At 40.1% G+C, this 14,559-nt stretch overlaps 1 protein-coding gene and 1 long non-coding RNA gene across 6 annotated transcripts in view; one reads left to right on the top strand and one right to left on the bottom strand.

Annotated features, from left to right (window-relative positions):
• LOC131592302 (uncharacterized) overlaps positions 1–5,544 on the top strand; it is a 26,570-nt gene extending 21,026 nt beyond the window's left edge. The window contains exons 3-4 of one of the 3 annotated variants that reach the window (XR_009280576.1): positions 2,734–2,856; positions 5,429–5,544. This is a non-coding gene — a long non-coding RNA (uncharacterized LOC131592302). Of the gene's footprint in view, positions 1–1,859; positions 1,959–2,733; positions 2,857–5,375 lie in introns of those variants that run through there. The other 2 variants (XR_009280578.1, XR_009280577.1) reach the window with 2 other exon arrangements.
• The window catches only part of LOC131592290 (protein C12orf4 homolog), a 19,335-nt gene extending 4,776 nt beyond the window's left edge, over positions 1–14,559 (bottom strand). The window contains exons 1-11 of one of the 3 annotated variants that reach the window (XM_058863705.1): positions 14,480–14,559; positions 13,029–13,223; positions 12,636–12,781; positions 11,394–11,575; positions 10,127–10,226; positions 9,925–10,046; positions 8,589–8,695; positions 6,884–7,081; positions 5,565–5,693; positions 4,447–4,515; positions 2,710–2,912 (exon numbers count right to left, since the gene is read on the bottom strand). In XM_058863705.1, the coding sequence (XP_058719688.1) occupies positions 2,710–2,912; positions 4,447–4,515; positions 5,565–5,693; positions 6,884–7,081; positions 8,589–8,695; positions 9,925–10,046; positions 10,127–10,226; positions 11,394–11,575; positions 12,636–12,781; positions 13,029–13,206 (1,434 nt within the window). In that variant the 5' untranslated portion in view covers positions 13,207–13,223; positions 14,480–14,559. The other 2 variants (XM_058863704.1, XM_058863706.1) reach the window with 2 other exon arrangements.

Genomic DNA, 14,559 nt, shown 5'->3' with positions numbered 1-14,559 from the left:
CATAAATATTTGTTACACAGCTTACATTCTTTTCACCTCTACTTTTTATAAAAACATTTTTTTCTTAGGTTATGGTAATAGAAATAACTGGACTGAGATCACTGAAGACTCACATTTTTGTCACTGTTGCTGCGTGGACAACAACAATGTTGAAACTACCAAGGGAGAGTGCCAACTCTGGCATTTTTAGCAATGCCATGCCGTTAGAGCCATTTCATTCCCCAGTTTACAGCAGATTCCAGAGATCACACAGTAACACCTCACTTGTCCTGAAATCAAACTTGCCTGCTTTTGCCCTTCTCAGGAATCAAATCCAGTTTCTTTGCTTCATTTAACTTAATGATCAGACCAGAGAAATCTGTTTTGGTTGTTCTTGCCATACAAAACAAAGGAAAACAGAATTCTTGATTTTTTTTCTCATCATAGAATAATAATGCAATCTAATGTCTTCATTGATATCAATACAGTCAAACTGACAAAGAGTGGGTTTAGATTGGATATGAGGAAGAAATTGTTCCCTGTGAGGGTTGTGAGGCCCTGGCACAGGTTGCCCAGAGAAGCTGTGGCTGCTCCATCCTTGGAAATATTCCAGGAAAGGCTGGATGAGGTTCAGAGCAAGCTGGGACAGTGGAAGGTGTCCCTGCCCATGGCAGGTGATGGGACAGGATGAGCTTTATGTGTCCCTTCCAACTCGAAGTAGTCTGTAATACTGTGATTACTTTTGTGAGGTTATAAACACTCTTCCATCTGCATTAGGAGAAAACCTTTGGGAAAAGCACAGAGAACACTACTAATGAATGCCTGTCTCAGGAAGCATGGAAACATCTCTGCAGCTGGGCTCCTGGTTAACCACCTCACAAAAATGTTCTTCTGTAGGTGGTAAATGCAGAGTCAGAACTGCGGCTGCCAAAGGCACAGAGTTCAGGGTAACTTTCAGAAATCTGTCATTATTCACTTTTCCCTCAACAAGGAGTTACAGATTTGTGTGTTTCAAATCAGGTCAGCCAGCTGCCAAGCACTGTAATAAGCAAGCTGCTAACGCAAGTCACACAAAGCAGTTGTGCCTAAACGCACACTGACCATCCAGCTCACCTTCTGCTTATTCTGCAAAGACTTGCAGCTTAATGCAAAAGGTAAATTGTTCTACCAGGACTTTTTAAGAATCCAGCACTAGACAAGAAGATAATTCTTCAGTTTCACACATCTCAAGGCATGTTGGATACCTGGTCGTGTGCTTTATTTGTAGTAAACAGATATGCAAAAAGAAGCTAAAACTAACCAGGTTTAAAGGAAACAAGAACCCGAAGAATATAATCAGGTGGCACCCTGATTAAGAAAAAGGTCAATATAGTGAATAAATTTCTGGAACACAGTAACTGGGTCCCATGAGTGACCCAGGCTGCTGTCCTGCATGTTGGTTACTTGCATTTGTACTTGCATTGCTCAAAAAAGAGGTCCCAGTACAAGAGATGAAAAATTTGAGAAATAATCTCATCTGTTCCTAAAAGCCTGCTTTCATGTATGGAAATACATCATTTAGAAGCTTCATTATTGGATGTTTTTACCTCTATAATTGCTTGCTTTTAATGATAATAGACCCTGATCCTGCAAAAAAGGATCACTTCTACTCTGTGTTCCAGTCAAACTCTGTTATAAAACCAGTCACTGTTAAAGGTAATCCACTGGTGAGCATTTATCTTGCTGTGAGTCAGCCACTTTCCACGAAGGAAAGTCAATACTGAATTTACAAGTGAAAAATCAAAGGGCTATTTAAAAACAGAAAACCTCAAACAGACTGTAATTATTACTGATATCCCTGCATGAATGACAGAATTATCTTCTTTTTCTCATTTCTTTAGGTTTACAGACCTTCCAGCTCTTCAGGATATGAGGCATATGGCTGCACTCCCTGCCCATTGCTTCTTTCCCTGCCTTCCCACCCCTTCTCTGTGAGCCAGGTGTGACAGAGAAAAGAGGCTGCCAATAGTTTTAAATTTCTGTGCACTGAGAAATATTACAGCTGATTGAGAGACAAGCCCTACATCAGAGTCCCACTGCAGAAGAAAATACAAAACTCAGCACACTAAGGAAGAACACAAAGAACATCAGCAATACGCTGCCTCTTGCCCAGCCAGTATTTGAGGGGACTTAAGAGAGGAAACGGACAGAAATTAGGCAGTGAAGGAGGAGACAGGTCAAAGTGAAGGTGAAATTTGGTTGCTCCTGTGTAGGGCTGAAGAGGTAGGAGATTTACAGAAGGTAAAGGTGAATCTTAGATTTACAGAACTCTAAGCCAAGCTTTGCCAGTGCAGCTGATCCCAAAACTTAATGTTTTACAGCTAATGATAATTAAAAGTGGGGATCAGGTATCAGTACTGCATCAGCAACTCTGAAGGCACAGTTTCTAAGCAAGAGCTTCCAGCTGTGTAGTCCCATCTTTTATTAATACTTGTACAACTGCAGTGAGCTGGATCCAGGAATTGTCCAAGAGGGGTGGGAGTAAAAACTTCAAGTGATTCAGCTGGCTGAGATGTTTTTAATTGGTCCAGCTCCTTAATTTGGGTCACCATGTAGATACAAGTGCCATGTGGTACGGCAGAAGCCTGTGAGTGAGAAAAACCATCCCATTTGGCCTTAATCAGCATGAAACACATCCTTTGCAAAAAATCCAAGGATATAAAATCAGCCTAAATGTTTCCATTTACTTACTTCTGACATTTCATGCACCAGCAGGAGGGGAATGCTGATGGTGGTGATGTCGTGTGTGCAGCAGACCTTGAGGATGTTCCTGAGCCCCATGATGGCCGGGTCCCGAGCGGTCACGTTCACAGACCTGACGTTGTCATCCACGCACAGGTGAAAGGCAACGTGGATTTCTGAGAGGTTTGAGTGCCGTGTGATGTAGAACTCTCCTGCACAATAAGGCAAACGAGAAAGGCAAGAAATCATGGTAGTGATCTGCACTGAAATCCAATTGTTTGGCAATGTAAGAAAGATAAAAGGCAAATACAAATGTACAGAGATGAGGAGAGCAGAGATGAGGACAAACACAGGAGATCTAAAGTCTCTTGGACTGTCACTGTTTTACATCCATCCCACACTCCATCTCTCCACTGCTTTGATGGGTTCCACTAGCATCATGGCCACATGTGTGTAATAAACCATAACAGTGCCAGTACAGGATATGATCTCTATATAGCACGAAACAGAAAAACAAACCCAGAGGAGGTACAATACTCAAAATACACAATGCAAGCACGGAATTGCAGACAGATGTGGGAGGCGGAAAGGCCAAAAAAAGGATGGGTTCAAATAAAGGATGCACAGAGCCTGTGGAAAAAGATAGTGGGTTATGTAACAACTGAGATATGGCACTGGAACACAAAGGGATCAGTGACCATTAGAATTTAAAATAATTCAGAGTACTGAGAAGGTGAGTTACAGAGTTGCTTGAAAAAAAGTAACCAAGACATCTTGTTGGGTGTATTTTTAGACTTGGTATTCATTTAGCAAAGGTGAGAGGCAGTGAAATCCAGGTCTTTCTATCATTCCTTTGCACCGGAGATCTAAAGTCTACAGTCAAGGTAAGAGCAGGTGTGTAGTGCCCCTACTGTTTCAGTCAACAAATAAATTTCAGTCAACAAATAAATTTCAGTCAACAAATTCTTTCACACCTATTCCCACCGGCCACTGAAGTTAAGATCCTTTCTTTGAACTGGAACAGCTGCAGAATGGGTCTGCACTCCTTCTGGATGACTGCTAAGGAGGCAGGAATCCCCAGCAGTGACCATCTACGAGCAGCAACAGACAGGCCACTGCTGCAAGACACACCTGGATTTATCTGGTCCAAGTTGATTTCTAATCCACTCCCACTAACAATATTTAAGACAGTCATGAAATCAATTTTGATAAGCCCTCGCTCAATCATGGGTTGTATGGACTTAATTCCTCCCCCCTCCAACTGCATATTAATCTTCAAATTTCACAGCAGCTTTCCTTACTAAACATCACAATGTACATAGAAGATACTTTCCCCGAGAGAGGGACTTCTCAAAGCTAAAAAATCCACCCAAAAATGCTTTTCTGTACCACAGCAGTGATATACATATAGCCATTTTCAAAAATAAAATTAGCTGCTAGTATTGTAGTTTCACCTTTTCCCCAAGATGATCATAGATTTTTTTTTCACCCTCAAATTTCAAAAGGAAATTTTAGGTAAAGAGAAGTTATTTGCCCCATGCCATATGATGGGGTGGCAAAGCTGGGAATAGAAACCAGATGTCCTGACACCCAGTTCTCTGCCTCAGCCACAGGAACATCCTTCTCCTCTGATTGAGGTCAGCTTGGGTTCAGTTTATAATTTATATTCTGACTTTAGAGCTAAAAATGTGGATGTATGAAACACAATTTGCTTCAGGAAGAGGGGATCAATGCCAAACAACTCACCCGGCAAAATGTTTGACTGGTTTCGTTCGATGTTCTTTAATTTATCTTCATTCCCACTGATTTTGTTTTCTGTATATCAACACAAGGAACAAGTATTAATCATATCCTCTATTAATTACACTTGGGTGTGAAAAGGTTCATGTACTGATATTTGGTTTGAATTTTGACACTGAACTTACCATAAAATCCCCAAAATGCAAGGGGGATGGGTAAAAGTGTTTTTGCTGCCTTCAACACACCTCAAACTGAATTCTACCTCAAATTACTGCCCTTCTTACATACCATTCTATTCTATCTCTTCATTTGGACAAAAACAAGCACGATATTCTCAGACATAAAATAAAACTTTGGAAGTTGCCCCCACAACCACACAGTATCTTGCTCTTACTTTTAAAATAATGTAATAAATTAAAACAAATTTGTTCCAAATTTACATAAATCAGCAGCATAAAACCAGCTTTCACCATTTCCCTTGAGATGCAGAAATATGCAGGAACTTGTTTTTCTGGGTACTCATATTTGTTCATACTCCTGATGCATTTAAATGGCATAAGCCATTTAAATGCATCAGGAAAACAAAGTTTCAAGATGTACAATTGCGCTGTCTAAACACCATGTGGTCAGAGCATTGCCCAGCCATTTGCAAACACAACTGCAAGGAAAGCCATTCCCAAAGCTCTGGTCAGCACTAAAAAGCTAAATACACATTTAGGCAATTTGCTATTTGGTTTCCAGCATTCAATTTAAAGGAAGGGGGGAAAGTCGTAAACTCCTTTTCTGCAATTATTAAAGATTTAAATGTAAATGGCAATAAAAAGTTAAAGACAGATAAAGTTTGTGCTGCCACAGGCAGTTTAGGAAAGCAGAATAGCCTGATGTACTTCCCATGCTGCTAAAATGTGATTTTTACATGTTGATTCCTTTTAAAGGAGCAGCAAAGACACCACCTGAACATCACATTCTCTCTGTGAATTTCATGCAGAGTTTCTTGATGAATGCAAACATTCTATTTAACAGATGAAATAACTGCAGAAGAGTGGCATCAACTCTGCCCTGCCCACAAACATCCAGCTGACCACTGTTCTATTTCAAGGAAGGTAATTTTGGTTGTCACTGACCGTGGTGTCTTTTTGTCTTGCTGCTACGCTGTGCTCTGGCCTTAAGTACAACCTTCTGGACAATTTCAAGTTGTTCTTGGATTCCAGGAAAATGGAAATCCGTGCATTCTTGGCAAACGGTTGCGAAATCTAGGAAAAAAATAAGATTGAAATGCATGTCCTGAGGTTGTGTTCAGTAACATTATGTAATTCTACTCTACTGATCAAGTAAATCCAGCTATAAAGGCAAACTCTCCAAAAGCAGATAAAGCCCTACTGGATTCCTCTTCCAAAATTTATTTTATTTTCTTGAGGATTATATTTGACAGACTGTGACATGGTCCCATACTTTCCCCTCTACTGTGGCTGCAGGATCTAGTTGGTGGCTAGAAGATGCAATTTTGTGTTTAACAGCATTATTTAAATGTCTGCCTTCTCTCATCACATAAAATTTAGCATAAAGCCAGATTTTTTTCCTTTTGTTATTCATTTAAATATTTAAACAGTTGAAAGAGTACCTGCAAGATAAGTACAAGTACAGAACAATACTATTACAATTAAACATCTTGGAAACCATCAACAGCACAAATTCAACTGCAGTTTTCCCGGTACATTTCCCTCTCCTTGCTACAAGCCTGATTCCAACTGTTTCCAGGAAATATCAACCAACCACAGTACATTTTTTTTCAAGGCATGCAAGAATAATGACAAGTAACAGTCAAAAAAAGACAAGTGTGAGTACTTTGGTATTAAACTTCAAGATGGAGGTGGGAAAGTCAAACAGGAATAAACAGAATTTTCATTGGTTAACCTTGATAGAAAACACCATCACAGTGCCCACTTACTCAAAAGACATGCACTTAAAATGGCAATTAATCAAACTTTCCAGGAGTAGGGAAGTCATATTCCTATTGCTTATTTTTAATGGAATTCAGAGTATCAAAAGCACATGGTATTTTTATATATTTACTATCACTTTAAAATCTAGACATATTTCTTTTCCATTTTTGCAAATAGGTATAGGTTTCAGTGTGATAATCTGGTATTAAAGAGTTAGAAACTCCTATAATAAATTTGTCTAAATGAATATTGAGGGGTCCTCTTCAATATTGTTTGCTACTCAGACACAAAATGTAGGGAAGAGATGAGAGATAACAGCACAACACTATCCCCCATCCTCATTGATATATATTTTTGCAATACCACATCCAAAGCATAAGTGCCTCCACTGAATTTTAATTGGACTTTTTTTTTTTTGTGAGAGAAAACAGCAAGATTTTATTCTAATTTATTATTTTATTAATTTTCCCTGACATGATACCTCCCATTAGAAGGCTCACCTCTTTTGATTCCGCTGTATGAGCTGATCCTGTTATCCACCAGTAACACCAGGCCACAGAGGGAAGTTGAGTAGAGGGACATTGCAGTCTGAAGCCTATGCAGCTTCACCCCACTGCGGTGGTTGCGCTTGTGTTTGCAGAAATCCAACATATCAGCTCTCAGCAGCCTCAGGTTGTGCATGGTCTTCAGCTGAGCTCCTGCACAGAGCACACGTGGCTTAATCCCAGTGGAAGACTAAACTCAGGACTGGGATTGAAATGCAAGGGCACAAAGTGCTTCCCTAAAGGTCTGTAAGGGTGTAACACCCAGAGCAAGTTCCTAGCCACACATTCAGTTTTACAGACACATCAGCAATTTGAAAAGTAGCAATAAAAATGCGGTGTTTTCACAAAGTGATGCTTGTCCATGCCTGAAATGAGTCTTGTTCCCATTGCAGAATCACAGAATTATTAAGGTTGGAAAAGATTTCCAAAATCAAGTCCAACCTGTGCCAAATCCCCACCTTGTCACCAGTCCAGAGCACTGAGCGCCATGTCCAGGCATTCCTTGGACCTCTCCAGGGATGGGGACTCCAAACCTCCCTGGGCAGCCCCTTCCAACCCTTTCTGTGAAGAAATTCTTCCTGAGGAATATTGCAGGGCTAGGGATGAAATACTGATGTGTGGTGATGTATCCATCCCCACCCTCCCCAGAACCACTCCACAAGGAACTCCTGCTAGGCCTTAGCATTTGTGCAATGAGCTGGTTACTGAGGAATCCCTTGGCCATCCCAGGAACTGCTGCATGGCTGAAGTGGGAGCTGCATGGAGGGGAAGGGATCATCAGTCAGATCCTGACAGCCTGGAAACATCCCCTACCTGACCCATGGCCCGAGGGTTTTGGAGTTTTGGAAACTCCAGCAGTTCAACCTGAGGATGAACATTTTCCAAATGACTCAAGGCAACCATCTAATGACTCTATGGACAGTGGTCCTAAGGGATGTCCTTGGAGCTTTCCTGTGCCACAGCAGCTGCACCAGCATCTCCCTCTGACAGAGATGCCTCTCAGAGCTTGCAAATTCCCAAGCTTGTGATACTGGAACGATTGCTGCTGCCTGCTCATCTCTGCCTAAATCATTTCAGATTTGGTTAAAATCCAATTTTCCTCTGTGTTTTATCTACCTAGAGTGAACATTGCCTTTGAATTTTTCTTCTCTTTTGCAAATTTGTATCAAACCTGCTTTGGCTAATGCCTTTGCAGGTAATTTTTTAAGTAACCTAAACTTGTTGTGCACTCCTGCACAACATAACATGGTCAAAACAGCACAAGAAGACTCTAGCACACAAACAAAAAATACAAATTGCAAGTATCTATTCTGCTTTCAACTGATCAATGAAGAAAATTTCATAAACACATTTTTCTACCTAACGTAAGAAACGTTGAAGCATCATTTTTAGGCAACATGTTTTGCTGTTGCTGTGCTTTTTTACATGAGTCACCCAACCAAAATCGATAGAAATTTGTTTCTAGAATGGTTACCATTAAGATTTCCACCTATTTCAGATATTGCTTGATATGTTTACGCTGTTCTCTTACACATGTAAAGAACAAACACAAAACAATTCCAAACTATGGATTATACACACTGAGAGTTAAATACTGTAAATAATACATGCCTTGGATACATTACTTATTACCAGCTGTTATTTGGTTTACTCCACTTACCTAAGTGAATAGTAAAGCTTTCTTCTAATAGCCTTTGCTCTTCATAGATTCTTCCATTTCCTTCCACAGATTCCCTCAGCTGGCTGGGCTGAACTTTAATTTCATCACTGAAATAATGAGAAAAGTGCCAAAAAGTTAATCCTAACTTTTATTCAAGACCAACAACTTTGGGAAAGTTATCCCAAGTTTTCTCAGCTGATCTGTGGAAACCAGGAGACCAAACCTATGAGCACGAGCTCCACTTGTGAGGTTTCACCTTTACCTTCCTGGCAGCAGGAAGAGACTCTACTGTTAGATTTACATTACTTGGCCCATTTGTAAAGCATTCCAAGACTGAGGAATAAAAACAAGTCACAACACCTAGTTATAACATAGTAAGAATGTAGGAATAAAAAGAAAACAGAAATAATTCTCCTCAGCCTATTTACAGCAGCCAAAACATTATTTATGAAGTTATTACATAAGCATTTATTTTCTTCTTCCCACACAAAATGGGAGATTAAAAACCACCTTATCAAATGTTCCACAGTGTTCAAACTACCAGGAAACATTTCAGGTATCAGTTTTATTTTTCTTCTCTAAATTCAACTGTCTGGTTGATACAACAAATACTGTTCCTAATACATGAAAGAACATCAGCATTTCTCCAAATTGTTTCAGCATTAGTGAAAAGTTTACCTGTTTTCAAAGTACCTCACCTCCAAAAATCTTATAAACTTGCAAGCAATTCTACTGATTTCAACTGCCAAGTAGCAATGTACTAGTGATAAAGAATAAGGATCCAAACCAATTTACAAATTCTAATTTCCCTGCCATTTCCTCAAACAGAGGAAAGCTTCTCATTCAACTCTCTCCACAAGCATTCACACTTAAAAAAATTCAATTTTTTAGCCATCCAGTGACATACACATAGAAAAAGAAAAGAGGTTTGTTAATTCAAACCATTGTTACCATTTTTTAGAGTACCATTATTCTCCAGAACATACTTAGGTGGTAACAGAAATAGAAAACCTTGTGAAACGGTGTTAAAGACAGACATAGGAAAGAAAGGAAAAATAGGAGGAAATTCCACTCATGTCAAGCTGTACTTTAGTGTATTACGACACTTTTTGGTACACAGAGATTTTAACATCACACAATGAAGAAAATCCTAAAATTATACATATTTATTTATGATGGTCTACTTGCCTTTGATATGCTTTGATTATCCAGTGTAAATTATTTATAGATATTATCATAATAAATAGGACTAAAGTATCATATTTAAAAGATTATGTAAATTCAAATTCTTTGAGTTATTTCAGATGGAATTAAGCATCACAGAGGAATTAAATACCTGACTGAGCTGTTGTTGGGATTCTTTAGGTCCTGATGAAGCTTTATCACCCACTCCTGATATTCCTGCTTCTGGATAGCAGTAGTCTGCTTCAATTCATTGGTCCATTTGTTCTCCAAATCCTGACAAGAGGAGTGATAATTTGAGTGGTGTGGCTGGTCTTTATAAGGTGATGTGCATATGCATGACATATTTTATTTACCTGCTGGGACTCAAAATGCTGAGCTGCTAAGGAATTCACATCCTGGTCAGTCAGTGACTTCCCAAGCTCCTGCATCACCTTATCCATTTCAGCCCCTTGCCTGAAAGAGAAGAAAACACAGATTTCAGAAGACTGGTAGCAGAACACCCTTTGCTGTGATACAACAACAAACCTGGTTGTTTGTTACTGACAGAACGAACAGTCACAGATTTAGCAACAAAAATCCACCAAACAAACTGAAGGTAAAGGTCAGGGATTCAAGTCAGGTCCTGTGTTTAACCAGAACACCACTTACCCTCATTTGGGACAGTCTCAACTGCCACCAACACAGGGATGTGAGAAATAGATAAATGTGATAGAGATATAACTTCCAGCAGAGTCTATACACAACTACATCGCACCTGAGCTCTACAACAATACAGATCTTTCCTCTGTATGCATGCTTGAGAAGAGGAAATGAGCAGCAAAAAGATCTGCTAACACCTTACTGGCAACATTGACCCCCAAACTAGAAACATGTACAATTCAGTCCAGAAGAAACCATAGTATGAACTGATTAGGCACTGTCTAACTTAAGCTTAAACACACACAGCTCAAGAAGAATACTGCCATTCAGAATGCTAAAACAGAGCTACTGAAATTACTCTGACACAGAAAGAAAAATCCACATTCAACGTGTTCCCTCTTGTGGATTAAGCAGCCACCTGCAGCTATGCAAGCTTATTCCAGAACTTGCGACTCAAAATCAACACTTCCTGGAAATTAAAACTTATATTCTCCTCAGACACTGAAAAAAATAGAAGGCCACCAAAGTAATGTAAGGTAGCTGACCCTAATGACATCATAGAATAACAGAATGGTTTGGGCTGGAGAGGACATGAATGTTCATTTCATTCCAACCCATGAGAATTCCCTGCCATGGGCCAGGACACCTTCCACGAGACCAGATTGCTCAGAGCCCCATCCAAACTGGCCTTGGACACTTCTAGGGATGAGGCAGCCACCTATGGCTGGGCAACCTGTGCGAGGGCCTCACTACACCCTCAGTATAGCATTTTTTCCTAATATCCAATCTAAATTTCCACTTCAAGCCATTCCCCCTTGATGAATCTCTACATACTCTTGTGCCAGCCAAGTGTTGTGTGACTTTGGGTTTACACAAACAAATACAAGCTACACATGTTGTTCTATGAGTTCACACACCCAGTGGCAGGCATCCCTATTTAATAAGAGAGAAGAAAACCTAAATAATAAGAAAAAGTAATACCTTTCACGTAGTTTTTTCAGTTCCACGTCCCTTTCACTTATTAATTCTGAGATGCTAACAAAATAATTGTGTTCCAGGTTTAACAGCATTTCAGAAGCTGGAGAATGGATCAGATCATGATAAACATCTGCAAAATCTTCATCCCAGCTGGTTTCTTCAGGTTTGGCATGTTCTAACGTTGTCTAAAGAAAATGTGGGAGATTTTAAAGGATAAGATACCTCTTAGGACATAATGGTGGGGTAAAACCATGGGGCCCACACACAGCCTTTACCATACATAAAGCATCCTCCCTCATTTAAGCTTTCTGCATTCTACTTTAGCTTTCAATTTTCTCCTTTCCCATTTTTCCTCTTTCAAAGCAACTAAGGTCAGAATCATTAAGGCTTGGACTACAATGAGAAATTACCAATTTTCACGCAACACCAGCTTGGAAAGAACAGCAATATCCACAATAATATTTGCACCTGATGAATTTTAGATAAGGCCCAAAACACCAGCTGTGCAAACAAAAATGCTTTGCTAGTAAGGATGACTAACCTCTGATGTCACTAAGAATTTGATCAAAAACACTGATTTAAGAAAAGCTATTTTTATTGAACAAAGAATGGCCCAAGAACACCAGTTTTGAAAGCTTTTTACGGATTTTTTCACATTTTTCTCTATTTCATGAGAAGCAAATTCATTCCTATAAACTTTTCCTCAAATACTGCAGGTTTGTCATTCTTTTTTTCTCTTCACTAGGACTCCTCCAGCTCTTTTGCACTCCACTATTTTTAAGATCCCATGTGAAACTGGAGACAATATTCCAACTAAAGCCTTATCTTTCCTAAATAATGGGAAATAGTCATATGAACCCAAAAAATGAACTGAAAAGTCTCTCTCAATTGTACACTTTCTCCTTCCAGCCTTAATTGCTGATACTGATATTTAGGATAGGATTCATTACCTCTTGCTTTAATTCTAAGCCACTATAAGCCTTATGCCTATTTTTTGTTTGCGTATCAACTATTAAATGAACAAATGTTTGCCTCTCCATTTTCTATCTTACTCTATTAAACTCAAGAAAAACCCAAGAACTTGGAGGATGAAGACTTGATGCTTACTTTCAGATAAAAATAAAAGAACTGCAAGAATTGCAGTGAATTTTAGTGTAATATTTCATCCTCACAACTGTGATTGCACACACACACATATTCTCACAAAGCAAGCCTTGAACATTAAATTTCCAGCCTTAATCTTACCTCTTTATAAGCTTTAGCCCAAGTTTCTGCCAGCTGATTGATGTCTACTTTTCCCGATTTCACTGCTTCCAGAGCCACTTCAGCTTCTCTGTCATAATCTTTTATAGTTTCCTCTTCTACAAATTTACTGAGAGATTCTTTCAGGTCTATTACAACAAGAAGAAAATGGTCCATCAACAGAACACATCAGTAATCACCCAGGAAACCTGGAAGTAAATTTTTTCACCTTTTTCTTGCTAGCACTTGCTAGCACTGACAATAATTTTCTCTGATGTTTTGCTGTTTAAAAACCAATTCTGTAAACACTGTTCCAGTGTTTTGGTTTGTTAAAGCAAGCTGTAAGACACTTGTGGACAAGGATACATGAGATTAATTTAAGAAATCAGTTCATACCATTTTCTATAAAGCATGGCAGGTTGTGCAGAACCATCAGACGTCCATGCAAATGACTGATGTTCTCTTGCACAGGGAATTTGAGAGGCACTGTAAGCACCAAATGTTCATTTCCAGCACTGAATTTGTACACATAGTCTCTCTCTCTAGTTAAAGTCTTTCCTTTGTTGGGCTTCATCCTCTTGAGTTTGTTTCCTGCAGTAGAAATGCAAGTAACAAGAATTATATTTTTGTAAACTTAGAAGTAAAAAATGGTAATGAAAAGCCATGGCTTTGCTAATAATTAACAGTCAAAATTACTTAACCCCTGCAAATTCTCATAGATAATCAGATAATTAGATATTAGATAATACATACTATCTAATATATATTATCTAGTATAATCTATAGAATTATATATGCCTAATATATCTATATCTATATCTGACTTCCAAATACATGCATCTGGAACTGAAGCATAAATACTAGTTTCCAAAATATCAAATGCTTCTAAAAAGTATATGAGTGTGTCAATATATAAATTTGGGTAATTGCTTTTAAAAATTACAGCATAGATACAACTTAAAAGCAGAACCACGGCAGATGGGAATCCTGACCAATAGAAAATCAACTGAAACACCCTGACCTCTGTCATGGATGCCTCAAAAGCTGAAATCCTGCAGAGTGCATAGAGATTTTATTTCCTCCTTTCTGCAGGTGCAAGGCCTGGGGAGTGGGGGGAGCAAGTATCTGCAACAGTTTTTAGAAAGAGCTGATTTTGTCTTTCCGTAACCTGTATTAAAAATAAGTCAATAGAGATGCAAAGGGGCTATGTGCAGTGTGAAAATACAGGCTGGTATAACTGTGCTGGTATTTTTACCCTCCTTAAAATGCTCATTCACATCCCTCTGTTTTGAATATCACCCGCAAAGCTGGACATATTGCTTCAGCCGAAGCTTCCCAAGTACTAAAAACCACGCCCCGAGGAGAAGAAAAAGCAACAAAAACAAAAAATTCTACAGCAGAATTCAAGGGCTAAGAGTTTGGGTGGGTTTCTCTGTGAACAAACATACGTGCTAGACACAAAGGAAACAGGTCCGTCTCAAAGACAGACATCTCAGGACAACCCTTATCGCTGCGAGGCGGCGTCCCGGCCTCTCCGGGAGTGGGATTCAAAGGGAAATCCTGGGGAACGCAAGCCCGACCACGCTCCTTCTGCTGCTCCCCGATGCAGCGAGGAGGTGGGGAGGAAGCTGATGGAGAGGGAGCGGGGGACAAACCCCCTGTTCCAAAGAGGACCTCCTGCTCCTGAAATCGCAGGCTCATAGCCGGCAGGACACACGGCCGGCGGGCCCCCATCCGCCCCCTCCCCGCCGCGGGGAGTTCCCGGTGTCCGCATTCCCTCCGCTGGAAGCGGCAGCGCCCGCGGGCACCGGGAGCCTCTCGGCGCGGCCCGGCCCGGCCCGGCTCACCTGGCTCCGGGCGGGCAGCCGCGGGTTAAGCGGGCCACGGGGAAGGGGGAGCCGGGATGTTCCGCCTACCCCGTCCCGTC

Source organism: Poecile atricapillus, chromosome W, assembly GCF_030490865.1.
Source record: "Poecile atricapillus isolate bPoeAtr1 chromosome W, bPoeAtr1.hap1, whole genome shotgun sequence".
Taxonomy (NCBI): domain Eukaryota; kingdom Metazoa; phylum Chordata; class Aves; order Passeriformes; family Paridae; genus Poecile; species Poecile atricapillus.
Note: the sequence above shows the minus strand (reverse complement) of the source record. Positions and strands in the feature narration are given on the sequence as shown.